Raw genomic sequence first — 27,922 nt, 5'->3', positions numbered from 1 at the left:
CACACTTCTCACACCTAGGAACCTTCCTCCTACACACTGCTGCCACATGCCCATAAGCTTGACAACTGTAACAACGTAATGTAGTCGTCACAAAAGCTTGTACAGGAAAACTTATATATCCTAACATCACCTGGTCGGGCAAAGACTCATCATCAAAACTCAAAAGAACAGACAATGACTCTTCTGTCTCTCCACTCACACCATCCTGTCTGCGTCACACCAAGCGATGAGCATCAAACACTGGGAATCTTCCTCTTCAGTTGACCAGCTTTCACATTTACCACTACCCCAGTAATCACCCCTTTCAATGGTGCCCTTTTCTTGAGAGCAAAACAATTTTAAAAAACAAATATCTTGCCACCATTCGTTTAACATGGAGCATCTGCTCCCTCTGACCAGCAGAAACACATAATTATCACAAGACCACTTCTGGTACCCCTCACTGATTCCACAGCACCCAACTCTGTTTTCGCCCTGAAACCTCAAATGGATCAGCCAAAAGGCAAGGGTCCACTTTTTCCAAAAACTTCACTCCTACTGTCAGACTTATCTTTATCCAGACCCTCGGTGCAAGTATCGGGCTCAGAGAACTTCACCACAGCTACCACCTTCGATACTTTGCCCTCATTCACTTCCATTTCGACCCCTGTCTTCAACTGACTCTGCTTACACTTTCTACCATTCTTCTTTAACAAACCATATCCTTTTCCCCCACCATTTTTAACTGACTCAAGCTCACCCTCTTCCTCCCTCTCTCTCTTATACCTCCTCTGCCTCTCTTTTTCCCATCCGGCTATCTGGGGCCCCCCTCAGGATTCGGCTGGGACCGCTGCGCCTCCCGTATTCCAAGTATAACTCTCCTTATGATAATACTGTACTTCTCCTTACATACATCTTGTTTTTGCCTTGTCAAGGGACGGCATTTAACTGACTGTCACAATCAACGTACAATCAGCACGAACCCCTCGGGATGTAGCGCTCAACAATGCATCCCACTTGTAAAGCAACTGGTTCATCTTGATGTTCTTCTTTATCAAAAGCTACCACAATGCGGATTCCTCTATTTCCCCTGAAAGGATACCGTTTGTTTACAGTATACTAAAATGAACTAATAGAATATAGTATTTACACATTAAGTATGTAGTATACAGTATGTAGGTATGGGTATTCAAACACAGCTATCGTCTTGAGTTATGTCAGGTAATTACTTACAATATGCATTATAGCAAACAATTGGCTCTTCTTTCTTGATTGTAAAGAGACAGCAACGCAAGCAGGGGCGTCATTTCAGCTAAACCTAGGGTATAGCAAAGTGACTCTGAATTTTTATCAAGTTGAAGCTCTTTTACTGCATTTTTACTTAATTTAAAAACTCTAAAATGCAATTTAAAGAATAGCAAAAAAACATCCAAAATTGACTTCAGCCGTTATCACCTTGGCTGCTGTAACTTCCTTCACCCCAGTCGATAGTGGATTTAACATTCTACAAACACGTCAGAGAGTAATTAGCTGCTACTCACTAGCTCAGTACCGGGATCAAAAACTCTAGTTTAGTTTGATGTCAAGTCAAACAGCAGTTATCTAGCCATCTATCTCCTCCACATTTTTGAGAGAAGAGTTGTGTTGTTTTCTGCAGAGCTGTGTGGATGCCCAGTCCATAGTCCTAAAGCCAGCCAGCTGGGTTGCTTCCATAGCTACGGGAAGTAGGGGTGCTGGAGCACCCCCTGAAAAATCTGAAAATACCCTTATGAAAAAAGAATGCAGTTAGAGTGCAGTATATTTCACATTAAGGTAAGACCCAAATGCAGGCAACGTCGAAGTAACAACAGTTTATTAATCCAACAGGGGCAGGCAAAAGACAGGTCAAGGGCAAGCAGCGGTCAGTAATCCAAATAGGTGGGGCAAAGGTACAGGACAGCAGGCAGGGTCAAGGCAGGCAGAAAAGGTCAAAACTGGGAAAACTAGAAACCAGGAACAATCGAGAGACAGGAACAGAGGGAAACCGGTGGTAGGCTTGACGAAACAAGACGAACTGGCAACAGACGAACAGAGAACACAGGTAATATTATTGCGTCCAAAATACCACAGTCGACTGCAGTTACGACACTTTGACTGCAGTTTCAGAACCGCAAACTTTCTTGAGAAGGGTTAATAAAAAAAATCACAGCACCCCCACCCCCACCCCCAAACATCTTCCCGTGGTTATGGTTGCTGCATTAGCCTTTTAATAGGGATATAAATTATTTTAGTAGTCTAATTTTAATTGTTCATGTTGAGCTAGGGTATGCCATACCCAATCGTCACCCCTGAGCACAAGACCCATATCAACAGAGTGGTTCCTCAGGACACTGTTACCAAGATATCATGTCAGTGTGCCAAAGAGTGTCCCGGGCTCAGATAGGCCTCATTAGCCATCTGCACACTCACGATACCCCAGACTCATCCCAAAAAAGTATGTCATGGTGTGTGTGTGTGCCTACTAATAAGGTATTTGCCACATTGACAACACTTCAACACAGTTTCGATAAAAAGCCTCTATGATGGTGTAGAGTTGGTGGTTAATTTTTCCCCACACAGAGGAAATCCCCTCAGAGCCCCAGCCGGTAAACAAGAAGTCAGTGCAGAGTGGATCTGCCAGCAGGACAAAAGGCCTCCATTCAGCTGGCTCAACTATGAGAAACACACACAGCCGTGCTTCATGAGCTATTTGTTATTGGAAAACTACTAAGACACTTTTTAGTGTTCTGTGAAACTGCTTTGGTTCATTGACCTTATTTGGAGTAGCCTAATTATCTTGCTGTCAAAGCCTATAACTAGGCTACTGCTGTCAAAGGGACATTTCAAACTGATCAAAATGTGTTTTCAGTTTAGCTAATGATGTTTTCTCAGGCATTTAACTGTGGCCAGGGAAAGGACTATTTTGCTTTGTCAAATTCTTCTAAATTGTTATCAAAGGTGACCCCTGCATCAAACAATTGTAATGTTTAACATGTTTTGTGATTTTTTAGCAACAGGACATGGGCAAAACACAACATTTTGTACTTTCAAATCACACATGCAAATTGAGGAAAGTCCTGATTGACAGATTAAAAAGAAATTGAGGATAAAAATGTTGACTTTGGAAAAGAGTAGAAAGGCAGAGAAAGTTGGACCAAGAGTTTCTTTTTAGACATATTTGGTATACACACACACACACACACACACACACACACACACACACACACACACACACACACACACACACACACACACACACACACACACACACACACACACACACACACACACACACACACACACACACTGCATCAGTTTGGTCATACAGTTAATAATAATTAGCAGACACTTTTATCCAATGCAACTTACCGCAATGTGTGCATACTGTAGCAGGCTCAAGGGTGTTGGGTTTCCAAATCACCAAGTTTCCAAGTTCAATACCAAAACATGCACCAGTAGCACAAATCGAATGCAAAAGGGGGAGTTTATTAAGGATATCGGTACACGGGGAAATAAGGGGGAATTCACCAATCGCCTCACAGTCCACAAGCCATTCTCGTTGTCCGTTACGTTTTCCGGGGGTAATCCTCACACTCGGGTCCTGAGCCAATCCGGTCCGGTACACAAGGGGGAGTAGTCCGACAGTCCAGTTCACAACGGGTAATCACACCGATATTGTTCTCGCTTCTCCCACTCTTCATAACGCTCTTGGTTCTCTCCTACTCTGCCCCTTTGTGCAGGCTGCTTCCTCCTTTATCCCCAAGCATTGCCTGGCTTAACAAACAGCCTTGCCTCGTTGGGACAGGAAGACCATATAAGGCTTGGGGATGGAGCCAAGATATCTCCCCTCAATAACAAATCCCCTCACCTCTCCCGAGAGCATCCCTCCTGGAGAGGGCATCAGCATTTCCATGGGCTGCACCTGATCTGTGGACGACAGAAAGCAAAGGGCTGTAAGGATAGGAACCATCGGGTGACCCGGGCGTTACTGTCCTTATTCCTTGACATCCAAACCAGTGGTGCATGGTCCGTTGCGAGGGTGAAGTGCCGTCACAATAAGTATTACTTCAGCGTTTCCAGTGCCCACTTCATCACAAGACATTCTTTCTCCACCGTAGAATATTTTTGATTCCACGGCAACAGCTTCTGGCTAATGTACATGACTGGGTGTTCCTCACCTTCTTGTATTTGTGATAGGACGGCACCCACCCCTGTTTCGGATGCATCGGTCTGTACCACCAGTGGCTTGGAGAAGTCCGGTGTCACCAGCATGGGTCCAGAACACAGTGCTCCCTTTAGGTCCTGGAAGGCTTCTTATGTCTCCTCGGGCCACGTCACCTAGGTGGGCAGACGGCTCCTGGTCAGATCTGTCAGGGGGCTGGCTAGGGAGGCAAAGTGGGGAATAAGTGAGTAACTAGTCAACTCCACAAATGTGGGTACCTGCTTCTTGGTGAGGGGGCGGGGACAGTCCCGAATCGCCTCCACTTTCTTCACCTGGGGTTTGACACATCCCCTCCCGATCATGTACCCTAGGTACTCAGCCCTCCACAGGGTGAGCCGACATTTTGGGGGGTTTGCTGTTAGCCCCACATCCCGTAAGGCCTGCACTACTGCGCTCACCCATGGATCACAATATTTTGTCGATGTCTGCCACCACGAACATCCGATGGGGTCGGAGAACCCGGTCCATCAACCTCTGGAAGGTGGCCGGGGTCCCGTGCAGTACCAAAGGGAAGCCTCTTGTAATGGAACAGACCGTCCCGGGTGGCGAAAGCAGTTTTCTCCCGTGCCTCGGGACCTAAGGCCACTTGCCAATAATCCTTTGTCAGGTCGAGCGTGCTGATAAATCAGGCGGCCCCTAGCCGTTCGATTAATTCATCAAATGCGGGACATGGGTTAGGAGTCGATTATTGAGATTTCCTTTACTTATCTAAAATCATTACAGAATCGGAGCTGTACCACTCACTATTCGACTCTTAGATTAGATCAGCTTCCAACATCGTTTTTACCTCTGTCCTGACAGCCTCTCTCCTTGAGTAGGGTCTCAACTTCACCTTTTTCCTGGGTTCGGTGATGATGCGGTGCTGTACCAAATTGTTGTGTCCTGGTTCACTGAAGAACACATCCTGGTTTCGGCTGACCAACTCCCTCAGCTCCTGCTTCTGGGTTTGGCTCTGCTGCTCCCCATTTGTCACCGCCAGCCTTCTTCGGTGAAATAGAGTAGAGTATATCACGTGCATTCCATTTCTTTAGCAGGTTCACATGGTAAATCTGGGTCAGATGCCTACGTCCCGGCTGTCTAACCCTATAGTTAACTTCACCCACCGTCTCAATGACTTCGTATGTTCCGTTCCACTAGGCAAAAACTTAAAAATAGGTTATTCTCATTAGCTTGCATAGATCCTTCATGATTCTTGACATGAACGGGGATGCCCTGGTCGGTCAATATCTCATCGGGAATGCCTACTTCGGGAGAACAGCATAACCAACTCACATGCGATTCCCTTGGTGGCCATCATGGTGCATAGGGAAATGGCTTCCGGGTACCTGGTGGCATAATCCAAAATCACCAGAATGTATTGGTGCCCTCTGTTACTCTTGGGTAGATGTCCCACCAGGTCCATTGCAATCCTGCTGAAAGGAACTGAAATAATGGGTAGGGGAATTAAGGGACTGCGAAAATGGGTTTTCGGAGCCACCTGCTGTCACTCCGGGCAACTGCGGCAGTGTTCCTCCACTGCTTTCTTCACTCATGGCCAGTAAAAGTGTACCTTATACCTGTCTAGGGTCTTTTCCACCCCTAGGTGAGCTGCAAGAAGGTGGGAGTGCGCCAACTGCAGGATAGATGGTACAAAGGGACGGGGCACCAACAACAACTCCAGACATTCGTCATTCTTCTTCACGACCTGATATAGCAACTTGTTCTTTATAGAGAAAAGTCTCTGCCCCTTTGTGCAGGCTGCTTCCTCCTTTATCCCCAAGCACTCCCTGGCTTAACAAACCACAGCCTTGTCTCGTTGGGGCAGGAAGACCATATAAGGCTTGGGTTAGAGCCAGCGGGCTGTAAGATATCTCCCCTCAATAACCACTCCCCTCACCTCGCCCTGCCGTCTGCCACAATACATTTTTGTATGGGTAGCCCCAGTGGGAATCAAACCCACAACCATTGGCATTGTAAGTGCCGTGCCTCATATGACCACAGTTGGCTTTGCAATACCAACACATTGGGTGAACATCTAAACCAGCAAATCTAAACCAGTGAATTTACTTTTTAACTTGTTAATACTTTTTAATCTATTTTTGTTGCTAAATGGTGTACGAATGTTGAGGGTTATCAGGAAGCTTATCTGTAGCTTGTTCATATCAAAACCTCTTTACTTTGTAACACAGAGAGTTTGGCTTTTATTGTACTAATGTAGTCTAAACTAAAGTCATCAACAGGAATGGATTAATGAGCAAGCATTTCACTCTATATTATACTGTATATTGACGCTCCCCCCTTTCTCTTTCCCGCTCCTTCTCTCTTATCCGGTAAGATCTCAACCCCCTCTCCCCCCAAGCAAAGGTTAGATTGACAAAGCATCTGGCATGCACCTTCTTTTCGTCTAACGTGTTTTTCTTACAATTGCACACACCCAGTAAAAAATAGAGCTCTTAAATCCAATTCATGAGAAGATAAGCGTTTACAACTGTTTTCACTCGGGTCTTTGTGATGATACATTTAGTGATGCAAGCTGTTGTTTTCTTTAAAAAAGAAATACAATACTGTTCTGCCCAAGACCTTTTAAAAGAGAGTTACAGTACTGTATTGCCCAAGACATTTTAAAAGAGAAATACAACACTGTATCGACCAAGACAACAGACACCTGCCGAGAACTGTTTTATGTGACATTTAGCACTTCTATGCGCACATCGTTATCTGTTCAAAAAGGAACTTCCATGGCAAACCACGATATGATTGCTGTATGTTTTCACTCGAGCTGCAACAAATTATTTTCACTGATATCTGTAAGGTCTGAGCATTGTTATGACTGAATGTTTTCCCAGAGAGGGGGAGAGAAGGTAAGAGAGATAAAGCAAGAACGAGTGAGTGAAAAAGAGATGGAGGCAGATGGTGTGACAGAAATCATTGACACCCCTACTGTGCAGAATTCTGAGTGCTAGTCTGAAAGTAAGCCACACACAGCACCTTTTCAAGACTTTTCTGTCTTTCGTGTGATGCCCACTTAGGATATATAGTGAGGGCCCTACTGGGAAGGTTATTGTAATTGAGCCCAGTGGAGGCTCCTCAGAGGAGGAAGGGGAGGACCATCCCCCTCAGTGAAATATTCAAAATTGTAACCTTTTTAGATAAAACTATCAAATAATTGAGTAAAAACACTATTTTGCAATGAAGGTCAACAGTAGCCTCAACAACACTCTGTAGGGTAGCACCATGGTGTAGCCGGAGGACAGTTAGTTTTCATCCTCCTCTGCGTGCATTGACGTCAACACAAAACCTAGGCTCATGGTTCTCACCCCCTTCCATAGACTTACACAGTAATTATGACAACTTCCGGAGGATGTCCTCCAACCTATCAGAACTCTTGCAGATTGAACTGACATGGTGTCCACCCAATCAAAGGATCAGAGAATGAATCTAGTTCTGAAAGCATAAGCCACGTCTAGCTAGCACTGCAGTGTATAAAATGTTCTAAGTAGTTGACTTAAAGAGAGAATGACAATAGTTGAACAGGTTTGAACAAATTAATTTGTTTTACAATGAAGGAGAAGCAAGAGAGCGAGAGAGAGATATTTAGTTGTATTTTTTTCACTTTCACTTAGCTAGCGAATACAGGTAGCTAGTTTAGCCTAATCAAACACCTGGCTGAAACAGAGAGGGATGCTATGTGAGCTAGCTGGCTATAGCTATCCAAACACTGGAACTCTTCCAAGTCAAGGTAAGTGTTTGGTTTTATTAATTTATTGCCACCCACTGGTGTAACTGCTGAACTGCTTGCTGACTGTACACTGTACTGAATTATTGTACCGGGTTTAGTAATGCGTTAGTTATAGTAGCTATGTTGATTATGACGTTACTAGCGTTGTTAGCTAATATGGTGCCAACAACATAGGCTGTGTGTAGTGGTTAGTGGCTATGATATGAAGGTTTGGCTTGGAAAGTTTTTTTTGCATGGCCCCAGGCACATGTTGTCCTCTGAAGTCCACAAGCGAAGGGAAAGTGTGAGAGGAGGAGAGTGCATAGATGCTAGAAGGAATTATATAACAAGCAAAATGTTCATGCTGTTTGTATGTGGCTGCTACGAAAGTGGCCTGTGTTTGTGTATGATCAGGGGTGTGTTTATTCTGTCTATTCTGTTTAAAAACGTTTCTTGAACAGAAGCAAACTATCAAGGCACAAGGCAAGACCCAGATGCAGACACAGGAGGCAGATGGTTGTAGTCTTACAATGTTTATTAATTCAAAGGGGTAGGCAAGAGAATGGTTGTGCACAGGCAAAATGTCAAAACCAGATCAGAGTCCAGTAGGTACAGAGTGGCAGACAGGCTTGTGGTCAAGGCAGGCAGAATGGTCAGGCAGGCGGGTACAAAGTCCAGAAACAGGTAAGGGTCGAGGACTAGAAAAAGGAGAATGCAAAAAGCAGGAGAACGGAAAAAATGCTTGTTGACTTGGAAACATACAAGACAAACTGTCACAGAGAAACAGGAAAAACACAGGGATAAACACACTGGGGAAAATCAGCGACACCTGGAAGGGGTGGAGACAATCACAAGGACAGGTGAAACAGATCAGGCCGTGACACTAACGGAACAAAATGGGGACAAACATACCTGAATTTGTCCAATTGAAACTCTCGTTTGCGACTGTTGGACTAACTATTACACCCTAGATCAGCTAGATGCAGGCAAGAGTGTGCAAGGCCAAACTAAATGTGTCACCTTGATTTTTTAAAATACATTTTTGGGGGGGTTATTTTTACCCCTTTTCTCCTCAATTTCATGGTATCCAATTGGTAGTTACAGTTTTGTAACTACCAATTGAAATAAGACCATGCTCATAAAAATAAAAATGATCGTCCTCCCTCATCTTAAACGTCACCGGTCACCACTGATTGAGCCACAACTGCTGTATTAATCTACTACAGTAACATAACTGCAATCTAAATATATAATACAAAGCAATAGCAATGTTACTCCCCTAAATGTAAATATTATAACTGTTCAAGAATTTGAGCTTGTTTTCTTCAATTTCTATGTGTGGTTTATTATTTGCCTTTGTTAGAAAACAGAGCTTCTCTCTGAGATGCTTCTGCAACGCAGACTCTAGCATATTGTAAATTAAATTACAAGAATGAAAATGTGGATATCCTCCTCATCATCGTCAATGAAATGCCCATCCAACATCCAGTATAAAGCCAGAAGTGAAGGTATGAACTGTTTCAACATTAGATTAGTACTGGCTCCTGCTGGAGCAGAGGAACACAGCAGGGACTTGCATCCAGAAAACAAACATCCTGAAAACAAGGCAGAAACACATACATATGTAATAAATAAATGAATAAATGTCCAAGGAGAGGCTGAGACGTTAAGTGGCGAGACAGATGGAAAGACCTAGTGTTCCTCCCCTGCAGGGACACAATTCCAGGAACAGTTTCTCACAGCAACTATGGATTTATTGTCAATAAAAGAGCCAAAATGGCCCCTTGCTTACCGAATGAGAAACTCCAGCAGGGTCTTATCTAATTTTCCCTAACCTTCTCGTTAAACAGGCCATCCCTGGGTCACAGCAACTGGCTATTTTCAGGCAAGTGACAGTGGTGGCGGTGGCCTTCTGGGGTGACACTCAGAGGGGAGAGGAAGGGTCATGGGGAGCAGGTGTGGTAAACGTGGCTGAGATTTAATTTGAAAGGGTCTTAATCAGATAACCTCAACGTCCAAACAGGAGCACAGGAGCAGTGGTGTAGTGGTACTAGACTTTCTGATGAGACCAAAAATGAAGACAAAGTTCCCATCACCACTGATCCATAGCAGGTTGCAATCCACACCAGTGCCAAATAAATAGAGGGATTTTAAGTTCTGATAGTTGGAAGCAAGTCCCTTGAATGACATTTTACTATGTACTATTTCACCTATTGTGTTCTCAGATTAGAACAGTGTCGTGTCTTTACTATCATTAAATTCAAGACATAGTTTTATCAAAGATTCCCTGTAATTAGTATAATGCGATAAAACGAATTAATCGTGTAACTGTAGTTAACTAGGAAATAGGGGCACCAAGGAAAAATATTCAGATTACAAGGTTATAATTTCCTAATATAACCTTTCAGATATTTTAATATCTGATCAATAGTCTTCTGATTAATTATTTATTTATTTGACCTCATGTTAGTCTCATTCCAAACGTCGTAAATTGTTGGTTATTTGCACGAACCCAGTCTTCACTATGAGTCATCCATACATCAATTGTCTTAAATTATTTATTTATTACTAACTAAGTAATTCACAGAAATGCATAAACAAACAGTAAATATGGTTCCATGAAATAATAGAATGTGCCCTAGTGGGCTGAACCGGCATGGCAGCTTGTTAGACAAAGGGGCAATGGGGATCGACTAAGAAGTCCCTACAAAGTTAATTATAACAATTAAAATGCTAATCCCTTACACATGAACGCTCACTCAATCGGGAACAATTGCAATCAATATATATATATTTACGCTCAGTGTGTCGTCTTGATCGCTGGTGAAAAGTCTTTCTTTTGGTAGAATTTTCTGTCTCCCTCCCTCTCTCTATCTTGGTTAGAGGGGATAGTTTAAAGTGACATTCGTTATAGAATGGATGTTTCGGCGGTTGTCATTCTTCGCGTTGAAAGATACCAAATTCCTAGCTGCAGACTAGTAAATCAATATCAAAGACTTGTTCTTATTCTGTCGGTATCGATAGTCTAAGAGTTTAACCACGTGGTATGGTTAAAAGTTTCAACAACCTTTAGCCATCTCGTAATTGAGGTAAGCTCGGTCTACAACCTTAGTCCTACCCTAATGGAGAAAAACATGGTCTGGTGATAATTTCTCAAAGTTGAGTTTTATTCGGAATGGCAGAAAAGGGGCTGTCCCAGGATGTCTGACCCTAACTGTGCTCAGGGGCGGTCCAGGATGTCTGACCCTAACTGGGCTCAGGGGCGGTCCAGGATGTCTGACCCTAACTGGGCTCAGGGGCGGTCCAGGATGTCTGACCCTAACTGGGCTCAGGGGCGGTCCAGGATGTCTGACCCTAACTGGGCTCAGGGGCGGTCCTCTGATTTAGTTCAAATCAAAAGGGAATTGTATTTTTCTTCATTAAACACTCCACAATCATCTTACACCATTATACAAACAGTATCATACTCACTCATTCATTTTATACAACAATTAGATGTAAACATCATATCTGAGGCTATTATATAAACAGCGTTATGGAAAATGGTCATACCATCTCCCATGAGCTTCCCAAGTTGTGACAAACGCACCAGTTCGTAGCTGGATTCTTCACCAATCTTTTACACTTTCTCTGGAACATGAAATTTGTTAGTACATCACGTTCTGTGAGATGGAAGGATTTCCTTTGTCCTCTGTGAAAGTTTACCCTCTCTCTAATACTGTGTGTCCATGAGGTCTTCTCAGGAATTTACGACCTCTGACCACAGCAGTCTGGTTGTAGAAGCAGAGAGCGGGGGATGGTGCTCGCTGTACTCAAAGAGGGCAACGTCATGACAACAGATAAAGGAAAGGAGGCTGCGACAGTCAGAAGTGGTTTCCTCTCCCTTATCTTCGGCTGTTTACACAGGCATTCTGATCTTCTTTCCACTAATTGGTCTTTTGATCAATCACATCAGATGTTTTCACATCAGAGCTGGTCTGATTGGTCAAAAGACCAATTAGTGATCAATAAGATCCAAATTTGTCTACCTGTGTAAATGCAGCCAGAGATAGGGAGAGGAAACCGCTTCAGACTGTTGCCAATTAAAATAACCTAGTCCAGCAGATGACACTATTTCCTCAGTATTCACCAGAGTTGTGACTATTTGTATCTTTTCTTGACAGAAGGGTGAGCCAGAGACAAAATAGACAAAACACAACAGATCAATTGTGCAATATAACAGATTTATTTGCATATCAGATTTCCACTTCTTAAAGATTTCTACTTGTAACAACATTGCACTAGATAACTTTTGGGGTATCACAGTGCCATCTTAGCTGTTATAGTACAGTATCAATGGGGGACATAATATTACGAAAAACTGAAATTTGACGTGTGCAAAAATACATCAGGACTGAGATTTGATTGGTACAAAAATACATTTGTTTTATCAAATCAAATCAAATGTATTTATATAACCCTTCGTACATCAGCTGATATCTCAAAGTGCTGTACAGAAACCCAGCATAAAACCCCAAACAAAAAAAAACTCCCTAGAAAGGCCAAAACCTAGGAAGAAACCTAGAGAGGAACTAGGCTATGTTTATATCATCAAATGTGTCACAGAAGCAAAAAAAAAAGCGCTTTCAACAAAATGTGGACAACATGATACAGGACACATCATTTACACCTAGACCACAACATCTCTACATTTGAAGACTCAATCACGGACAAGCTTACTGACACTTGTGGCTGCTTCACATGATGTATTGTTGTCTCTACCTTCTGGCCCTTTGTGCTGTTGTCTGTGCCCAATAATGTTTGTACCATGTTTGTGCTGCTACCATGTTGTGCTGCCTCCATGTTGTGTCGCTACCGTGTTGTTGTCATGTTGTGTTGCTACCATGCTGTGTTGTGTTGCTGCCATACTGTGTTGTTGTCTTAGGTCTCTCTTTATGTATTGTATCTTATGTATCTTTATTATTATTGTTATCTATATATGTATCTTTATGTGTTGTGGTGTCTCTCTTGTTGTGATGTGTGTTTCGTCCAACTTTTTATTTCTCCCAGCCCACGTCCCTGCCTCTTGGTAGGCCGTCATTATAAATAAGAATTGGTTCTTAACTGAAGTGCCTAGTTAAATAAAAAATAAAATGTTATACTCATGACTACATAATTCTGGCCATTACACATTGTTCAAAATGTTTTTTTCAGCTGTGGTTCTATATCAGCATGCAAGTATTAGGCATCAGATACTGGCCAAGGTTCATTCAAGTCTAAACAGCGTAGGCTACCTGACATGACAGTAATGTCAAATCAAAGCAATATTTTGCAAAATACTGAAATGCTATATCAGTGCAAAGAAAGGAATTGGGACATAAACAAGTCTATCTGAACTCACCTAAAATCATTTCATGGTTTGTAAATTGCAACAGAGAAGGGCCACTGTGACACAATCAATATAAGTATTTTCTGAACATGTCTCAAAGTCTCATATTTGCTCACTTTGTGTGGCTGTGCCAGCCCCGTATAGTAGGAAAAACATTTTCAAAACAGAGGAAATCTGACCAGGGCAGATAAAGCCATAGCACCTCAATTCACCTTCATGGAGAGAGGAAGGATGGAGGAAGGTCTTGTGTCCTAGAACATCTGGATCATAGACTCCCTGGCCTTGCCCACTCCAACCCATTTGACTGGAAAGAGAAAACGTTGATTAAGTTTTTATGTATTGATCTCGTTATTTGTAAAACAGCATGTAGGTTCTGAATCTGGAATAGAATACTTACTGGGTACGCCAACGTGGATCTCCACAAAGCGGATGTAGTTCTGGGCTTTGACAGGCAGATCTTCCCACTTCCTACAGGCTGAGGTGTCACTCTTCCAGCCAGGCAGTTTCTCGTACTCCACTTCCACTTTCTGCAAGATGTCCATGTTAGCTGAGAAGACAGGGAGGAGACATGGGTCATACAGTCCATGGAGAAAGATTTAGTGGAAAAAATGTACAAATTAATCTTATAAAGCCAACAACTTCTTTCATTACATACATTTATACAGGAATATATACACTACTAAATTCAGTCATTCTTACCTGGGAAATAGGGAATCTTTTTGCCATTGAGCTTATAAGACACTCCCACTTTGATTTCATCCATCACATCAAGGATATCAAGTTTGGTTAATGCAAACCTGTGATTGAAAAACAAGGAAAAAATTGAACATGTATCTCTCCTCTCCAGCCCCCCACCCCCCACGTAAGATCCAGTAGGTGGCAATGTGGCCCAAATTTTCTATAAAGGTAACAGGACTGCACAACATTCGGGGCAGGGCAAACCCTGCTGCGACACTCACGCAGTGAAGCCGTTGATCATGTTGGCGTAACGCAGGATGACCAGATCCAGCCAACCACAGCGTCTCTTCCTCCCTGTGGTCACGCCCACCTCATGGCCCCGCGTCTGCAGCAGCTCTCCAACCTCCTGTAAGGACAGATGACAGCAGAGAAGCTGGTCTGAGCAATCAGAACTTCAACTACTCTATTCTGTGTAGTCTTGACTACTTTGCGTTTTATATTCTGACATTATGTTCTTCACTCTATAGCCCCTCTTACTTGCATTTAGTGTATCATGTTTGGGGTTTGACTCACATTGAGTTGTTCTGTAGGGAACGCCCCGATGCCCACTCTAGTGGTGTAGGCCTTCACCACCCCATACACATCACCAATGTTCAGAGGGGGGATGCCCAGTCCGGTACATACACCACCCACGGTACAGTTTGATGATGTCACAAATGGGTAGGTTCCTGGGAGACGAGAGCAACATTCTAAAGGGATGCATTTCTGATAGCCTCCTGGATGTGCACCAGACCATTTACTAGCAAAATGTGTGGGGGAATGTCTTCCTTTAAAACGTCCTATTTCATTATAATGACTATTGCATATGTGGTTGTGTCAACAGGTGTAAACAAGGACTGTGTCGACCCAAATAGTTGTTGAGCCTATCTTAATAAACCAAACACAAACCCATTCTAAGGAAACATACCATGCCTATGAACAAACTATTATATTTGAGTAATTTAGCAGACACTCTTATCCAGAGCGACTAACTGTAGTGAGTACCATGACTCTTGGGCTAACAGTGCTTACTCATGTTCATGCGTCTATAACCGTCTCATACAGTCAGCCATAGGGGAGTATAGAATTCCCTTACCAAAGTCAATGTCAAGCAGGGCGGCGTTCGCTCCCTCCACCAGAATCTTCTTAGGGGGTCCATTAATAGCATCGTACATGAAATAGACACCGTCTCGCACCATGGGTCTTATCCGCTCAGCATACTCCTATATGATTAGACAGGATGCAAGATTTGATTTGTTCCTACTGTATGGATAGATGGATCATGAGAGCAGAGCTACTGTAATTCTCATCTGCTTCTCCGATGCTAAATTTAGACCTCACCCCATGACTGGGAGGATTTCATGGTTATTATGGGTTGATGATGATGAGTTATGAGTGTGTCCACTCTGTTACAATTATGACATACTTTTTCTACTAGCTGAGGGGTATTTACCCCATCGACATGTCAACACAAACACATAGAAAATGCACACTTCATGAAATCCACCTTTAATTTCTTCAGTTGACCGTCAACATCCACCTCCAGTGTGGGGAACATGGCCTGGTACTGCTGGGCAAGGTTCTTGAACCTAGAACCAAGCCACCATCAGAAGAACATGAATATACTGTAGCAATATGTCCATAATAAATGTTCCCATTGTCCAGAGAGCCAAATGCCAAACTGGCACTCCCCATAACCCTCAGCCTCTGTGAGTGAAGGTGAGACTTACCTCATAGAAAAGTCTTTGAAATCAGCTAGAAGGTCACAGATACGCAGCCCCGTACGTGATGCTTTGCTTGAGTAGGTTGGTCCGATGCCTTTCTTTGTGGTTCCAATACTGTATGAAGTAAATTATGAATTACAACACTATATTTGAGGAATATAAAGCATTTCAACACTACAGGAATTATGATTCTTCTAAAACAATTCATCTGGTAACACTTTACTTAAAGCATGCAGGTAATGCTTAACAAAGTGTTACAAGCATCGCATGCTTTTATACTGTATCACGATTTATGACACGTTTTACAATGCATTCTAAATGCATCATAATGCATTACACCTGCGGGCTTTAGTAAAGTGTTGTTTGAGTCCTACAGAAAAAAGGTGTAATTTCCAGTTCTTACTTTTTCCCTTCCTGTGCTTGTCTCTGTACCTCCTGGAGCCCGTCAACTGCCTGGTGGAAGTCAAACACTGTCCAAAGGGTACACAGGTTATTTCACACCACGGATACAAACATATGCCTGTCATCAGCAGAACATGCCACCGGAACATGTGAGCAACATGTAAGAGTATGGGATAAATGTCTCTCCCATGTCCTAAAATGATCTGCAACAACTGTTAACCAGCACTGTAAAAAAGTATTCTTAAAATCATCTCACCACATCTCACAGCTGGTGATCAATGTCAAACTGTTGTCACAACACAAACTATATTAAATATTGCATTGCCATATTGTTACAAAACCTACAGTAACTGTAAAAAGTGCATAGCATAAATCAATCAGCAATTGATTGGTGGGCAATCAGCAATAATCAATTATATCCTATCACACCACATCTGTTACTCTCAACAAACAACTGTGTTTGTTTTATCTGTTTTTAGCACTATCTGAACTATATGTCCTTTGCCCTCTCCTCTAAATGCAGCTGTTTTCCAATAAGATTGTTAGTTACCAATGTGGGCCCTGTCTGAGATTATCAGTCTCTTCTCCCAGTCTTTAAGGCCTGTGGGATGGAAACATAAAGTAGTTAGGAAAAATCACTCTGTTCTCTCATTTGCTGTTCCTTTCTAAATGGATTATCAACATGCACATTCTAAGACAAACTATAGGCCAATTACGCTACTTAATGTTGATATCAAAATCTTCCCACCTTTCTTTTCATTTTTTTCAGCTTCTTCAAACAAGCCTGGCAGATGAATGACCACACCATTGCCTGCAGAGACAGAAGGGATTATCTGTGTAAGAATACAGAGTGGGCTATGGTTGGATGGTAGGCCGACAACTGGCAAACCAAAGAGCCAAGTAACTGGTCAGTGCAAGCTGCTGAAGACAAGGAATAGGGATGTACACACCGATCACGGAAAGAGCTTTGGAGTTGATGATCCCGCTGGGTAGGAGGTGGAAGTCATATTCCTTCCCATCCACCACCACCGTGTGACCTGCGTTGTTACCGCCCTGTGGCCAGACAACAAGAAGAACAGAGAGGGCACTCAGGAATGTGATAACTGTATGGGTTAGTTTATCCCATCCAACAATTATCCACTGTCTGTAGATACACACGACTGGTTGGTCACACTATAACATGCCTGCGGGGTGCCTGGGGAAATACAGTAGATCTTCCCACATCAAACTAACCCACAATCTGCAGTACTAGAGTAGAAGCTATTTTAGCAGCAGCAGTGATCGGGGCAGTATGCCCTTCTAATGTATCCATGATTCCCCAGGCATGTAACTCCTCCTTATCCCTTGGGCCTGGCAGGCACACTAGAGAAAGAGGGGCATCCCAAATGGACACCCTCTTATCTGTGCAACCAGGGACAAATAGATCCGTAGCAGTAAACTAGTGACAAGCCCAAACTCTTCCTTAACACAAAGGATACAGTTCACTATTTTCTTTTGCTTGTTGAATGATGCATAGATGGAGACAGAAGTGAGCCCATTTGAAGAATCTTTGAGGACTTTAAATGTTACCTATATGGACATTTTATCATTGTCCTAAAAGTAATGTGTATGTTGTTACTTCCAGTATCTCCTCTGCAGCTTCATTTCACTCCTGTCCTTCTGCAGGAACCTTCCTTACGTCTCCACCACTGGGACCACAGATTTATCGAATCAAATCTAATTGTATTTGTCACATGCGCCGAATACAACAGCTGTAGACCTTACTGTGAAATGTTTACTTACAAGCTTAACCAACAATGCAGTTCAAGAAATAGAGTTAAGAAATAATAATATATTTTTTTTAAAGTAACACAATAAAAAAACTATAACAAGGCTATATACAGGGGGTGCCGGTACCGAGTCAATGTGCGGGGGTAAATGTTAGTTGAGGTAATTTGTACATACAGGTAGGGGTAAAGTGACTATGCATAGACAATAAACAGCAAGTAGCAGCAGTATAAAAACAAAGGGGGGGAGGGGTCAATGCAAATAGTCCAATGCAAATAGGCCTTTCTAGGGAGTTTTTCCTAGCCACTGTGCTTCTACACCTGCATTGCTTGCTGTTTGGGGTTTTAGGCTGGGTTTCTGTACAGCACTTTGAGATATCAGCTGATGTACGAAGGGTTATATAAATACATTTGATTTGATTTGAGGTGGCCATTTGATTAATTGTTCAGCAATCTTATGGGTTGGGGGTAGAAGCTGTTAAGAAGCCTTTTGGACCTAGACTTGGCGTTCCGGTACCGCTTGCCGTGCGGTAGCGGAGAGAACAGTCTATGACTTGGCACTGCCTATTATATAGGTCCTGGATTGCAGGAGGCTTGGCCCCAGTGATGTACTGGGCTGTACGCACTACCCTCTGTAGCACCTTACAGTCAGATGAGGAGCAGGTGCCATACCAGGCAGTGATGTAACTGGTCAGGATGCTCTTGCTGGTGCATCTGTATAACTTTTTGAGGATCTGGGGACCCATGCCAAATCTTTTCAGTCTCCTGAGGTGGAAAAGGTGTTGTCGTGCCCTCTTCATCACTGTCTTGGTGTGTTTGGACCATTCTAGTTTGTTGGTGGACACCAAGGAAGTTTAAACTCTCAACCCACTCCACTACAGCCCCGTCAATGTTAATGGGGGTCTGTTTGGCCCTCCTTTTCCTGTAATCCACAATCAGTTCCTTTGTCTTGCTCACATTGAGGGAGAGGTTGTTGTCCTGGCATCACACTGCCAGGTCTCTTACCTCCTCCCTATAGGCTGTCTCATCGTTGTCGGTGATCAGGCCTACCACTGTTGTGTCATCAGCAAATTTAATGATGGTGTTGGAGTCATGCTTGGCCACGCAGTCGTGGGTGAACAGGGGTTACAGGAAGGGACTAAGCACGCACCCCTGAGGGGCCCCATTGTTGAAGATCAGCGCGTCAGATGTGTTGTTACCTACCCTTACCACCTGGGGACGGCCCGTCAGGAAGTCCAGGATCCAGTTGCAGAGGGAGGTGTTTAGTCCCAGGGTCCTTAGCTTAGTGATGAGCTTTGTGGGCACAGGGTGTAGAATGCTGAGCTGTTGTCGATTGAGATTGCGTCATCTGTGGATCTGTTGGGGCGGTATACGAATTGAAGTGGATATAGGGTTTCGGGGATGATGGTATTAATGTGAGTCCTGACCAGCCTTTCAAAGCCATTCATGGCGACCGACATGAGTGCTACGGGGCGGTAATAATTTAGGCAGGTTACCTTTGCTTCTTCGGCACAGGGACTATGATGGTCTGCAAGAAACATGTTGGTATTACAGACTCCGTCAGTGAGAGGTTGAAAATGTCAGTGAAGACACTTGCCAGTTGGCCCGCATATGCTCTGAACACACGTCCTGGTAATCTGTCTGGCCCCTGTAGTGGAAATTTCAGTACTAAGAGAGACACCGGTCACAACTTGTAGACTTGTTTACGTGCTTCTGTGCGGTTTGTTGCTAACCTTACTTTGCTACTTGCCAACTTTATGGTTTTTGCTTTTTAATTACCGTTTATATTTTTAGTTTTTCCCTCGCTCAACTTTTTTCATTCAACTTTTTCACCCAGGACACTTTATCTGTACGTGATTCGTCAGGACCTCCATCAGCCAAAGCTAAGTAGTAACATTAACATTATGCCTTCTAATTGCAGTCGCTGTACTCATAATATACAGGGGAATGATCGCCTTATGGCGAGGATAGCTGTGCTGCAAGCCCAGCTTCAGATGTAAATGTTAGGCAAGGGTAATTTAAGTGTAGGAAAGGATGAAACAGCGTCTGTGCCACCAGTAAGTACAGATAGTAGTATAAATCCACTCACACAGTCCCTGCAGCTGGACAATTTTCTCATGGCTTCGGAGGGAAATGCTGTCGGAATGTTCAACCGGTGTCGCTCATTCAGCTGACAGACACTTTCAACCTGTTCTCCCCAGTAAGCAATGGGTTGGAGTCAGAGGCAGAGCCTTCTCTGGTCTCTACTCCACCCATTACGGGGTCTGAGATGCCAAAGCCTCCTACCATTAGCTCTGACAAATTGAAAACCCTAGTCATTGGCGACTCCATTACCCACAGTATTAGAATTCAAACGAATCATCCAGCGATCATACACTATTTACCAGGGGGCAGGGTTACCGACGTTAAGGCCAATCTGAAGATGGTGCTGGCTATAGCTAAAACTGGCGAGTGTAGAGAGTATAGGGATATTGTTATCCACGTCTGCACTAATGATATTAGGATGAAACAGTCAGAGGTCCCAAGCACAACATAGCTTCAGCGTGTAAATCAGCTAGAAAGATGTGTCGGCATCGAGTAATTGTCTCTGGCCCCCTCCCAGTTAGGGGGAGTGATGAGCTCTACAGCAGAGTCTCACAACGCAATCGCTGGTTGAAAACTGTTTTCTGACCCTACCAAAAGATAGAATTTGAAGATAATTTGCCCTCTTTATGGGACTCACCCACAAACAGGACCAAGCCTGGCCTGTTGAGGAGTGACGGACCCCAGCTGGAGGGGTGCTCTCATCTTATCTACCAACATAGACAGGGCTCTAACTCCCCTAGATCCACAATGAGATAGGGTGCAGGCCAGGCAGCAGGATGTTAGCCAGCCTGCCAGTTTAGTGGTGCCTGCCACGAGCACAGTCAGTGTAGTCAGCTCAGCTATCCCCATTGAGACCGTGTCTGTGCCTCGATCTAGGTTGGGCAAAACTAAACATGGCGGTGATCGCCTTAGCAATCACACTGGAATAAAGACCTCCTCCATTCCTGCCATTATTGAAAGAGATTGTGATATATCACATCTCAAACTAGGGCTACTTAATGTTAGATCCCTCACTTCCAAGGCAGTTATAGTCAATGAACTAATCACTGATCATAATCTTGATGTGATTGGCCTGACTGAAACATGGCTTAAGCCTGATGAATTTAAAAGAGGCCTCACCTCCTGGTTACACTAGTGACCATATATCCCGCGCAGAACATTTATGATAGCAAAAAAAATACTTTTCATCTTTTGAGCTTCTAGTCATAAAATCTATGCAGCCTACTCAATCACTTTTTATAGCTACTGTTTACAGGCCTCCTACAGGCCTCCTCCGTATACAGCGTTCCTCACTGAGTTCCCTGAACTCCTATTGGACCTTGTAGTCATGGCAGATAATATTCACATTTTGGTGACTTTAATATTCACACGGAAAAGTGAACACAGACCCACTCCAAAAGGCTTTCAGTGCCAACACCGACTCAGTGGGTTTTGTCCAACATGTCTCCGGACCTACTCACTGCCACAGTCATATTCTGGACCTAGTTTTGTCCCGTGGAATAAATGTTGTGGATGTTTTTCCTCATAATCCTGGACTATCGGACCAGCATTTTATTATGTTTGCAATCAGAACAAATAATCTGCTCAGACCCCAACCAAGGATCATCAAAAGCTGTGCTATAAATTCTGGGACAACCCAAAGATTCCTAGATGCCCTTCCAGACTCCCTCCACCTACCCAAGGATGTCAGAGTACAAAAATCAGTTAACCCCCTAACTGAGGAACTCAATTTAACCTTGCGCAATACCCTAGATGCAGTCGCACCCCTAAAAACAAAAACATTTATCATAAGAAACTATCTCCCTGGTATACAGAAAATATCCGAGCTCTGAAGCAAGCTTCCAGAAAATTGGAACGGAAATGGCGCTACACCAAACTGGAAGTCTCCCGACTAGCTTGGAAAGACATTACCGTGCAGTATCGAAGAACCCTCACTGCTGCTCGATCATCCTATTTATCCAACTTAATTGAGGAGAATAAGAACAATCCCCCCCCCCAAAAAAATATATACTGTCGCTAAGCTAACTAAAAAGCAGCATTCCCCAAGAGAGGATGGCTTTCACTTCAGCAGTGATAAATTCATGAACTTCTTTGAGGAATGATCATTATCATTAGAAAGCTAATTACGGACTCCTCTTTAAATCTGCATATTCCTCCAAAGCTCAGTTGTTGAGTGACTCAAGTTTTTACTACTATATATCTTGACACATTGATGAAAATAATCATGGCCTCTAAACCTTCAAGCTGCATACTGGACCCTATTCCAACTAAACTACTGAAAGAGCTGCATCCTGTGCTTGGCCCTCCTATGTTGACTATAATAAACGTCTCTCTATCCACCGGATGTGTACCAAACTCACTAAAAGTGGCAGTAATAAAGCCTCTCTTGAAAAAGTCAAACCTTGACCCAGAAAATATAAAAAACGAATTGGTCTATATCGAATCTCCTATTCCTCTCAAAAATTGTTGAAAAAGTTGTTGCGCAGCAACTCACTGTCTTCCTGAAGAGAAACAATGTATACGAAACGCTTCAGTCTGGTTTTAGACCCCATCATAGCACTGAGACTGCACTTGTGAATGTGGTAAATGACCACTTAATGGCGTCAGACCGAGGCTCTGCATCTGTCCTAGTGCTCCTAGACCTTAGTGCTGCTTTTGATACCATCGATCACCACATTCTTTTGGAGAGATTGGAAACCCAAATTGGTCTACACGGATCAGTTCTGGCCTGGTTTAGATCTTATCTGTCGGAAAGATATAGTTTGTCTCTGTGGATGGTTTGTCCTCTGACAAATCAACTGTACATTTTGGTGTTCCTCAAGGCTCTGTTTTAGGACCACTATTGCTTTCACTATATATTTTACCTCTTGGGGATGTCATTCGGAAACATAATGTTAACTTTCACTGCTATGCGGATGACACACAGCTGTACATTTCGATGAAACATGGTGAACCCCCAAATTTCCATCCCTGGAAGCCTGTGTTTCAGACATAAGGAAGTGGATGGCGGCAAATGTTGTACTTTTAAACTTTGACAAAACAGAGATGCTAGTTCTATGTCCCAAGAAACAAAGAGATCTTCTGTTGAATCTGAAAATTAATCTTGATGGTTGTACAGTCATCTCAAATAAAACTGTGAAGGACCTCAGCGTCACTCTAGACCCTGATCTCTCTTTTGACTAACACATCAAGACTGTTTCAAGGAAAGCTTTTTTACATCTATGTAACATTGCAAAAATCAGAAACTTTCTGTCCAAAAATGATGCAGAAAAATTAATCCATGCTTTTGTCACTTCTAGGTTAGACTACTGCAATGCTCTACTTTCCGCCTACCTGGATAAAGCACTAAATACACTTCAGTTAGGGCTAAACACGGCTGCTAGAATCTTGACTATAACCACAACATTTGATCATATTACTCCAGTGCTAGCCTCTCTACACTGGTTTCCTGTTAAAGGAAGGGCTGATTTCAAGGTTCTTCTGCTAACCTACAAAGCATTACATGGGCTTGCTCCTACCTATCTTTCCGATTTGGTCCTGCCGTACATACCTACACGTACGCTACGGTCACAAGACACAGGCCTCCTGAACCTGGCAAGTTCCCCTCTCTCCACTGGGATTCTTTGCTTCAAACCCTATTACAGGAGCTGAGTGACTGGCTTACTGGTGCTCTTCCATGCCATCCCTAGGAGGGGTACGTCACTTGAGTGGGTTGAGTCACTGACGTGGTCTGCCTGTCAGGGTTGGCGCCCCCCCTTGGGTTGTGCATTGGGGGAGTTCTTTGTGGGCTATACTCGGCCTTGTCTCAGGATGGTAAGTTGGTGGTTGAAGAGATCCCTCTAGTGGTGTGGGGGCTGTGCTTTGGCAAAGTAGGTGGGGTTATATCCTGCCTGTTTGGCCTTGTCCGGGGGTATCATCGGACAGGGCCACAGTGTCTCCCGACCCCTCCTGTCTCAACCTCCAGTATTTATGCTGCAATAGTTTACGGGTCGGGGGGCTAGGGTCAGTCTGTTATATCTGGAGTATTTCTCCTGTCTATCCGGTGTCCTGTGTGAATTTAAGTATGCTCTCTCTAATTCTCACTCACTCACTCACTCACTCACTCACTCACTCACTCACTCACTCACTCACTCAGAGGACCTGAGCCCTAAGATCATGCCTCAGGACTAACTGGCCTGATGAATCCTTGCTGTCCCCAGTCCACTTGGTCGTGCTGCTGCTCCAGTTTCAACTGTTCTGCCTGCAGCTATGGAACTCTGACCTGTTCACCGGACATGCTACCTGTCCCAGACCTGCTGTTTTCAACTCTCTAGAGACAGCAGAAGCGGTAGAAATACTCGAATGATACACTATTAAAAGCCAACTGACATTTACTCTTGAGGTGCTGACCTGTTGCACCCTCTACAACCACTGTGATTATTATTATTTGACCCTCATCTAATGAACATTTAGACATCTTGGTCATGTTCTGTTAAAATTCCCGGCACAGTCAGAGGAGGACTGGCCACCACTCATAGCCTGGTTCCTCTCTAGGTTCCTTCCTAGGTTCTGGCCTTTCTAGGGAGTTTTTCCTAGCCACCGTGCTCCTACACCTGCATTGCTTGCTGTTTGGGGTTAAAAAGGGCTTTATAAATACATTTTATTGACGGACAATTATTCAAACAATCATCTTTATTCAACATGGATTAGTTATTGCAATAATGAAACCATCGACCGCACACTCTCAGTTGTGTTGCCGAGAGCTTCCCTAAAAATAAAAAACAGACATCTTATGTAGGACACTAAGAATGTTTAGTTCCATCCTTCTCAGGCAGATCAAAAAGCATCATAAGCCACTTTGGGCTCATCCTGTCATTGGTGTTGTTCTAACCCCCAACCCTGGCTTAATTTCCCTAATGCCAGGATGTCTAGGACCCTTTGTTCCAGTCCATCTCTATCCCAGTTACAACCACCCCACATCCTTTCCATGGAAAACATCTCCCCAGTGCACCACTGGTCACAGAAAGGAATGTGGCTGTAAAGTTTTATAGCCCTCTAGTAAAATCAATTTCCTCAATGCACAGACTATCTGCAGGAAGCTAGAGTGGACACCATAAAAACTCAGCCTTACTCTTAGTTAAATATATAATTGTTTACCATTAATATCAAACAAATCAAGTAAGTATGTAATTTTTCCCTGACACCCCGCAGCCTTGTGAATGTTGACCTGTTTAAAGGTCTTGCTCACATCGGCTACGGAGAGCGTGATCACACAGTCGTCCGGAACAGCTGGTGCTCTCATGCATGCTTCAGTGTTGCTTACCTCGAAGCAAGCATAAAAAGCTTTTAGTTAGTCTGGTAGGCTTGCGTCACTAGGCAGCTCTTGCCTGGGTTTACCAATACCAGTCTCAATCCCTTCCTTCCTCAATGCCAAAGAGGAAACTAAACATGCAAATGCTAACACTTTTTATTGCCAATCACATAAATAAACATTAAGACATCTCTATCATCAGCAGAAGCTTCATATACTGTAGATTCACCCTGCCATATTTCTAAGGTTACTTTCTAACAAATCAACTAGTGTTGATTTGTCAGTCAAAATACCAGAATGTTCTGATCCAAATAGTTTTACTGTAGCACTGAAAAGGAATACAGAGTGAACAATATGAAGCAAGAATCAAATAATTAATCTAGAAAAATAGTTACAGTATACAATATCAGTAAGATGATTTTATTTCAGAAGAATGTAAAATTTGGAACCTTGAGGGTTTAGCACGTTTGTCATAGTCCAGTGACGTATCTTTCCTTTGCCCAAATTCCTCTTTGATTACATTATGCACTGAAACAGGCTTATCTTCACAGACGCAGTCCTCAGAATGATAGTCTTGAGTGACCTTGGGACCTTAGGACACTGCTGCCCATTGTCGCTGCCCAACACTCTCAATTTAGATAATTGAACACCACTCTTAAAAAATGCCATGGTTTTCTTTATTGGATTGAGAATACTTCGGCCTCCATCGACAGTGCCGACAAGAACATACACAAAATAAATGGTTCTCTCTAACTTCCTGTATTGTGTTATCACTGGAAAAAGTGCTCACTTGATGTCCCAAGCATCTCAAGAAAATCAAGATAAATTTGGATGAAAATGGAATTCCAGGGGGAAAGACAGTATTTTTCTGTTGCAGTAACTCTTTAGTGACCAAATGTAAAAAAAAATGCTAAAGCTTCTTAAATTGATTCTTGATTTTAACATATTTTATATCAAACATGCCATGATTAGTGAATACCATGCTACGCGACATGACAACCTGTGTCTCTGTCACTTAACTATGACATCGATGAAGTTTCCCTTTGGTGACATCAGTGTTATAATTAGGAGAGATAGTGTCCATTCAGTCCACCATGGTGGGTCTAGAGTTGCATAAAGGAATGTAGACCTATTGTAAGCTGTTTCCCAGGATCCACTGAAATAAATGGGTGCAAACCGAGAGAGTCTTGAGATCCATTCACTGAAGGACAGGCTAACAGGGGTCTAAAAATGGGTCAAATTCTTCAAATAGTTAGATGGCTAGGCTCAACTCGCACTGTTACATTTATTGGTTGCAATATATTTTCAGCAGCTTTTCCAATAAATCTGTAATATGCCCCCTTCCGTAAATCACAGTTGGTTAGTCTACCACTACACTGATGACCTACACTGTTGCGTGCCTCAATGCGCATTGACATTTATCAGGCCATATGACTGAAGGGAATGCGGCATGCCACTGACATCGCTGAGACCTTTACCACTCGGGCTGTCTGGAACAAAGTATAGCACACTGTGGCACTGGTCTCCGCGAGCCCGTACTGAAATAGAGCTTGTATATAGATACGCTATGCACGCCAACACAAGCTCCAAACTTCTGTTGAGCCGGGTTCATATTACAACATACCGGAATGTGCTTTTATTTATAAACGCAGTGTCTTTCAACCCAACATTCTACGGTTCCGTGCTGAAATAGTGAATGCCTTCTTAGTATGTTTTCTTTCATGAGCCTGGAAACAAAGTTAACTATTGCGCTATGACCCCTGACTGCACAATGGCACATACTGTACACTATGTAACATTTCTCACAGAAATAAATATACTAAGGCACTTGCAAGACAACCGGTGCAAACACCAATTTGGGTCAAAATAAAAAAAATATGCGCCTTTGCCTTATCTTGCAAGTGCAACTTCTCCAAAATAAACAAATGCAAATATTACAAAGAACAAATAAGAAAAAAAGAGTCGTTTTAATCTTATTTCCTCACCTGGCATCTGCAAATGATGTCCGACTCTGTCGCCAACAAGTCGACCACTTTTCCCTTCCCTTCATCGCCCCATTGTGCACCAAGTACAACTGTCAACTTGTTCCCTGTGTCGTTACGGGGTCGCTTAACCCCTGCTCCTGGGTTGGTGTAACAAGCTTTGTGAGACATGTTTTGCCTACACTAGTGCACCGAGCGCAGTAGAAACGACAACCCGTAGGCCTATGTGATGGGAAAAATACCCCCTCAAGTCTGAGTCCGGTGGAAACCAAATACGGGTTATCCGCCTGTTGATGTAGACATGTGCACGATAGACTACACATGATCTCGTGTCTATTTTTACCGTCAGCCCCAAATCACTCAGTTTCAAGAGTTAGGCTACCACCCAAGCGAGAGCCAATGAGAAATCATATAGTGTAGCCGTGTTTTTGTGTGCATTTTCAATGAATCATTCTCCAAGTCTCGTTCGGATGAAACTACGTGCGCACTGTGTTGGACCAATGTTCCCAAAATGCAATAATTTTAACTGTGAACATACTGTCCCTATTACACATAAACATAGGACAACCTAATTTGGTGTGGTTAAAAGCTAAATGTATAATTGTATTGTATTTTCATAATAGCCTACATCACATTTCTGATTATCCAATCTATTTGCAATGCAGATAATTG

At 43.2% G+C, this 27,922-nt stretch overlaps 1 protein-coding gene across 2 annotated transcripts; it reads right to left on the bottom strand.

The window, feature by feature from the left end:
- Nucleotides 1-12,118: 12,118 nt before the first annotated feature.
- Nucleotides 12,119-27,565, bottom strand: LOC118386977 (adenylosuccinate synthetase isozyme 1 B). Of its 2 annotated transcripts, XM_052523807.1 has the most exons (14): nucleotides 27,254-27,565; nucleotides 17,078-17,180; nucleotides 16,876-16,938; nucleotides 16,678-16,728; nucleotides 16,129-16,195; nucleotides 15,732-15,839; nucleotides 15,509-15,590; nucleotides 15,098-15,224; nucleotides 14,536-14,690; nucleotides 14,244-14,368; nucleotides 13,984-14,081; nucleotides 13,682-13,831; nucleotides 13,497-13,588; nucleotides 12,119-13,028 (listed from the first exon to the last, which is right to left on the bottom strand). In XM_052523807.1, exons 1-13 carry the CDS (start codon nucleotides 27,419-27,421, stop codon nucleotides 13,536-13,538), a joined length of 1,350 nt encoding a protein of 449 aa, XP_052379767.1. In that variant the 5' UTR covers nucleotides 27,422-27,565; the 3' UTR covers nucleotides 12,119-13,028; nucleotides 13,497-13,535. The 2 variants fall into 2 exon arrangements, with proteins under 2 accessions (XP_052379767.1, XP_035630933.1); XM_035775040.2 differs by having other exon boundaries at nucleotides 12,119-13,588.
- Nucleotides 27,566-27,922: the final 357 nt, after the last annotated feature.

This window comes from Oncorhynchus keta, chromosome 8 (genome assembly GCF_023373465.1).
Source record: "Oncorhynchus keta strain PuntledgeMale-10-30-2019 chromosome 8, Oket_V2, whole genome shotgun sequence".
Lineage (NCBI taxonomy): Eukaryota > Metazoa > Chordata > Actinopteri > Salmoniformes > Salmonidae > Oncorhynchus > Oncorhynchus keta.
The sequence above is the reverse complement of the archived record's forward strand: the minus strand, read 5'-3'. Positions and strand labels throughout refer to the sequence as shown.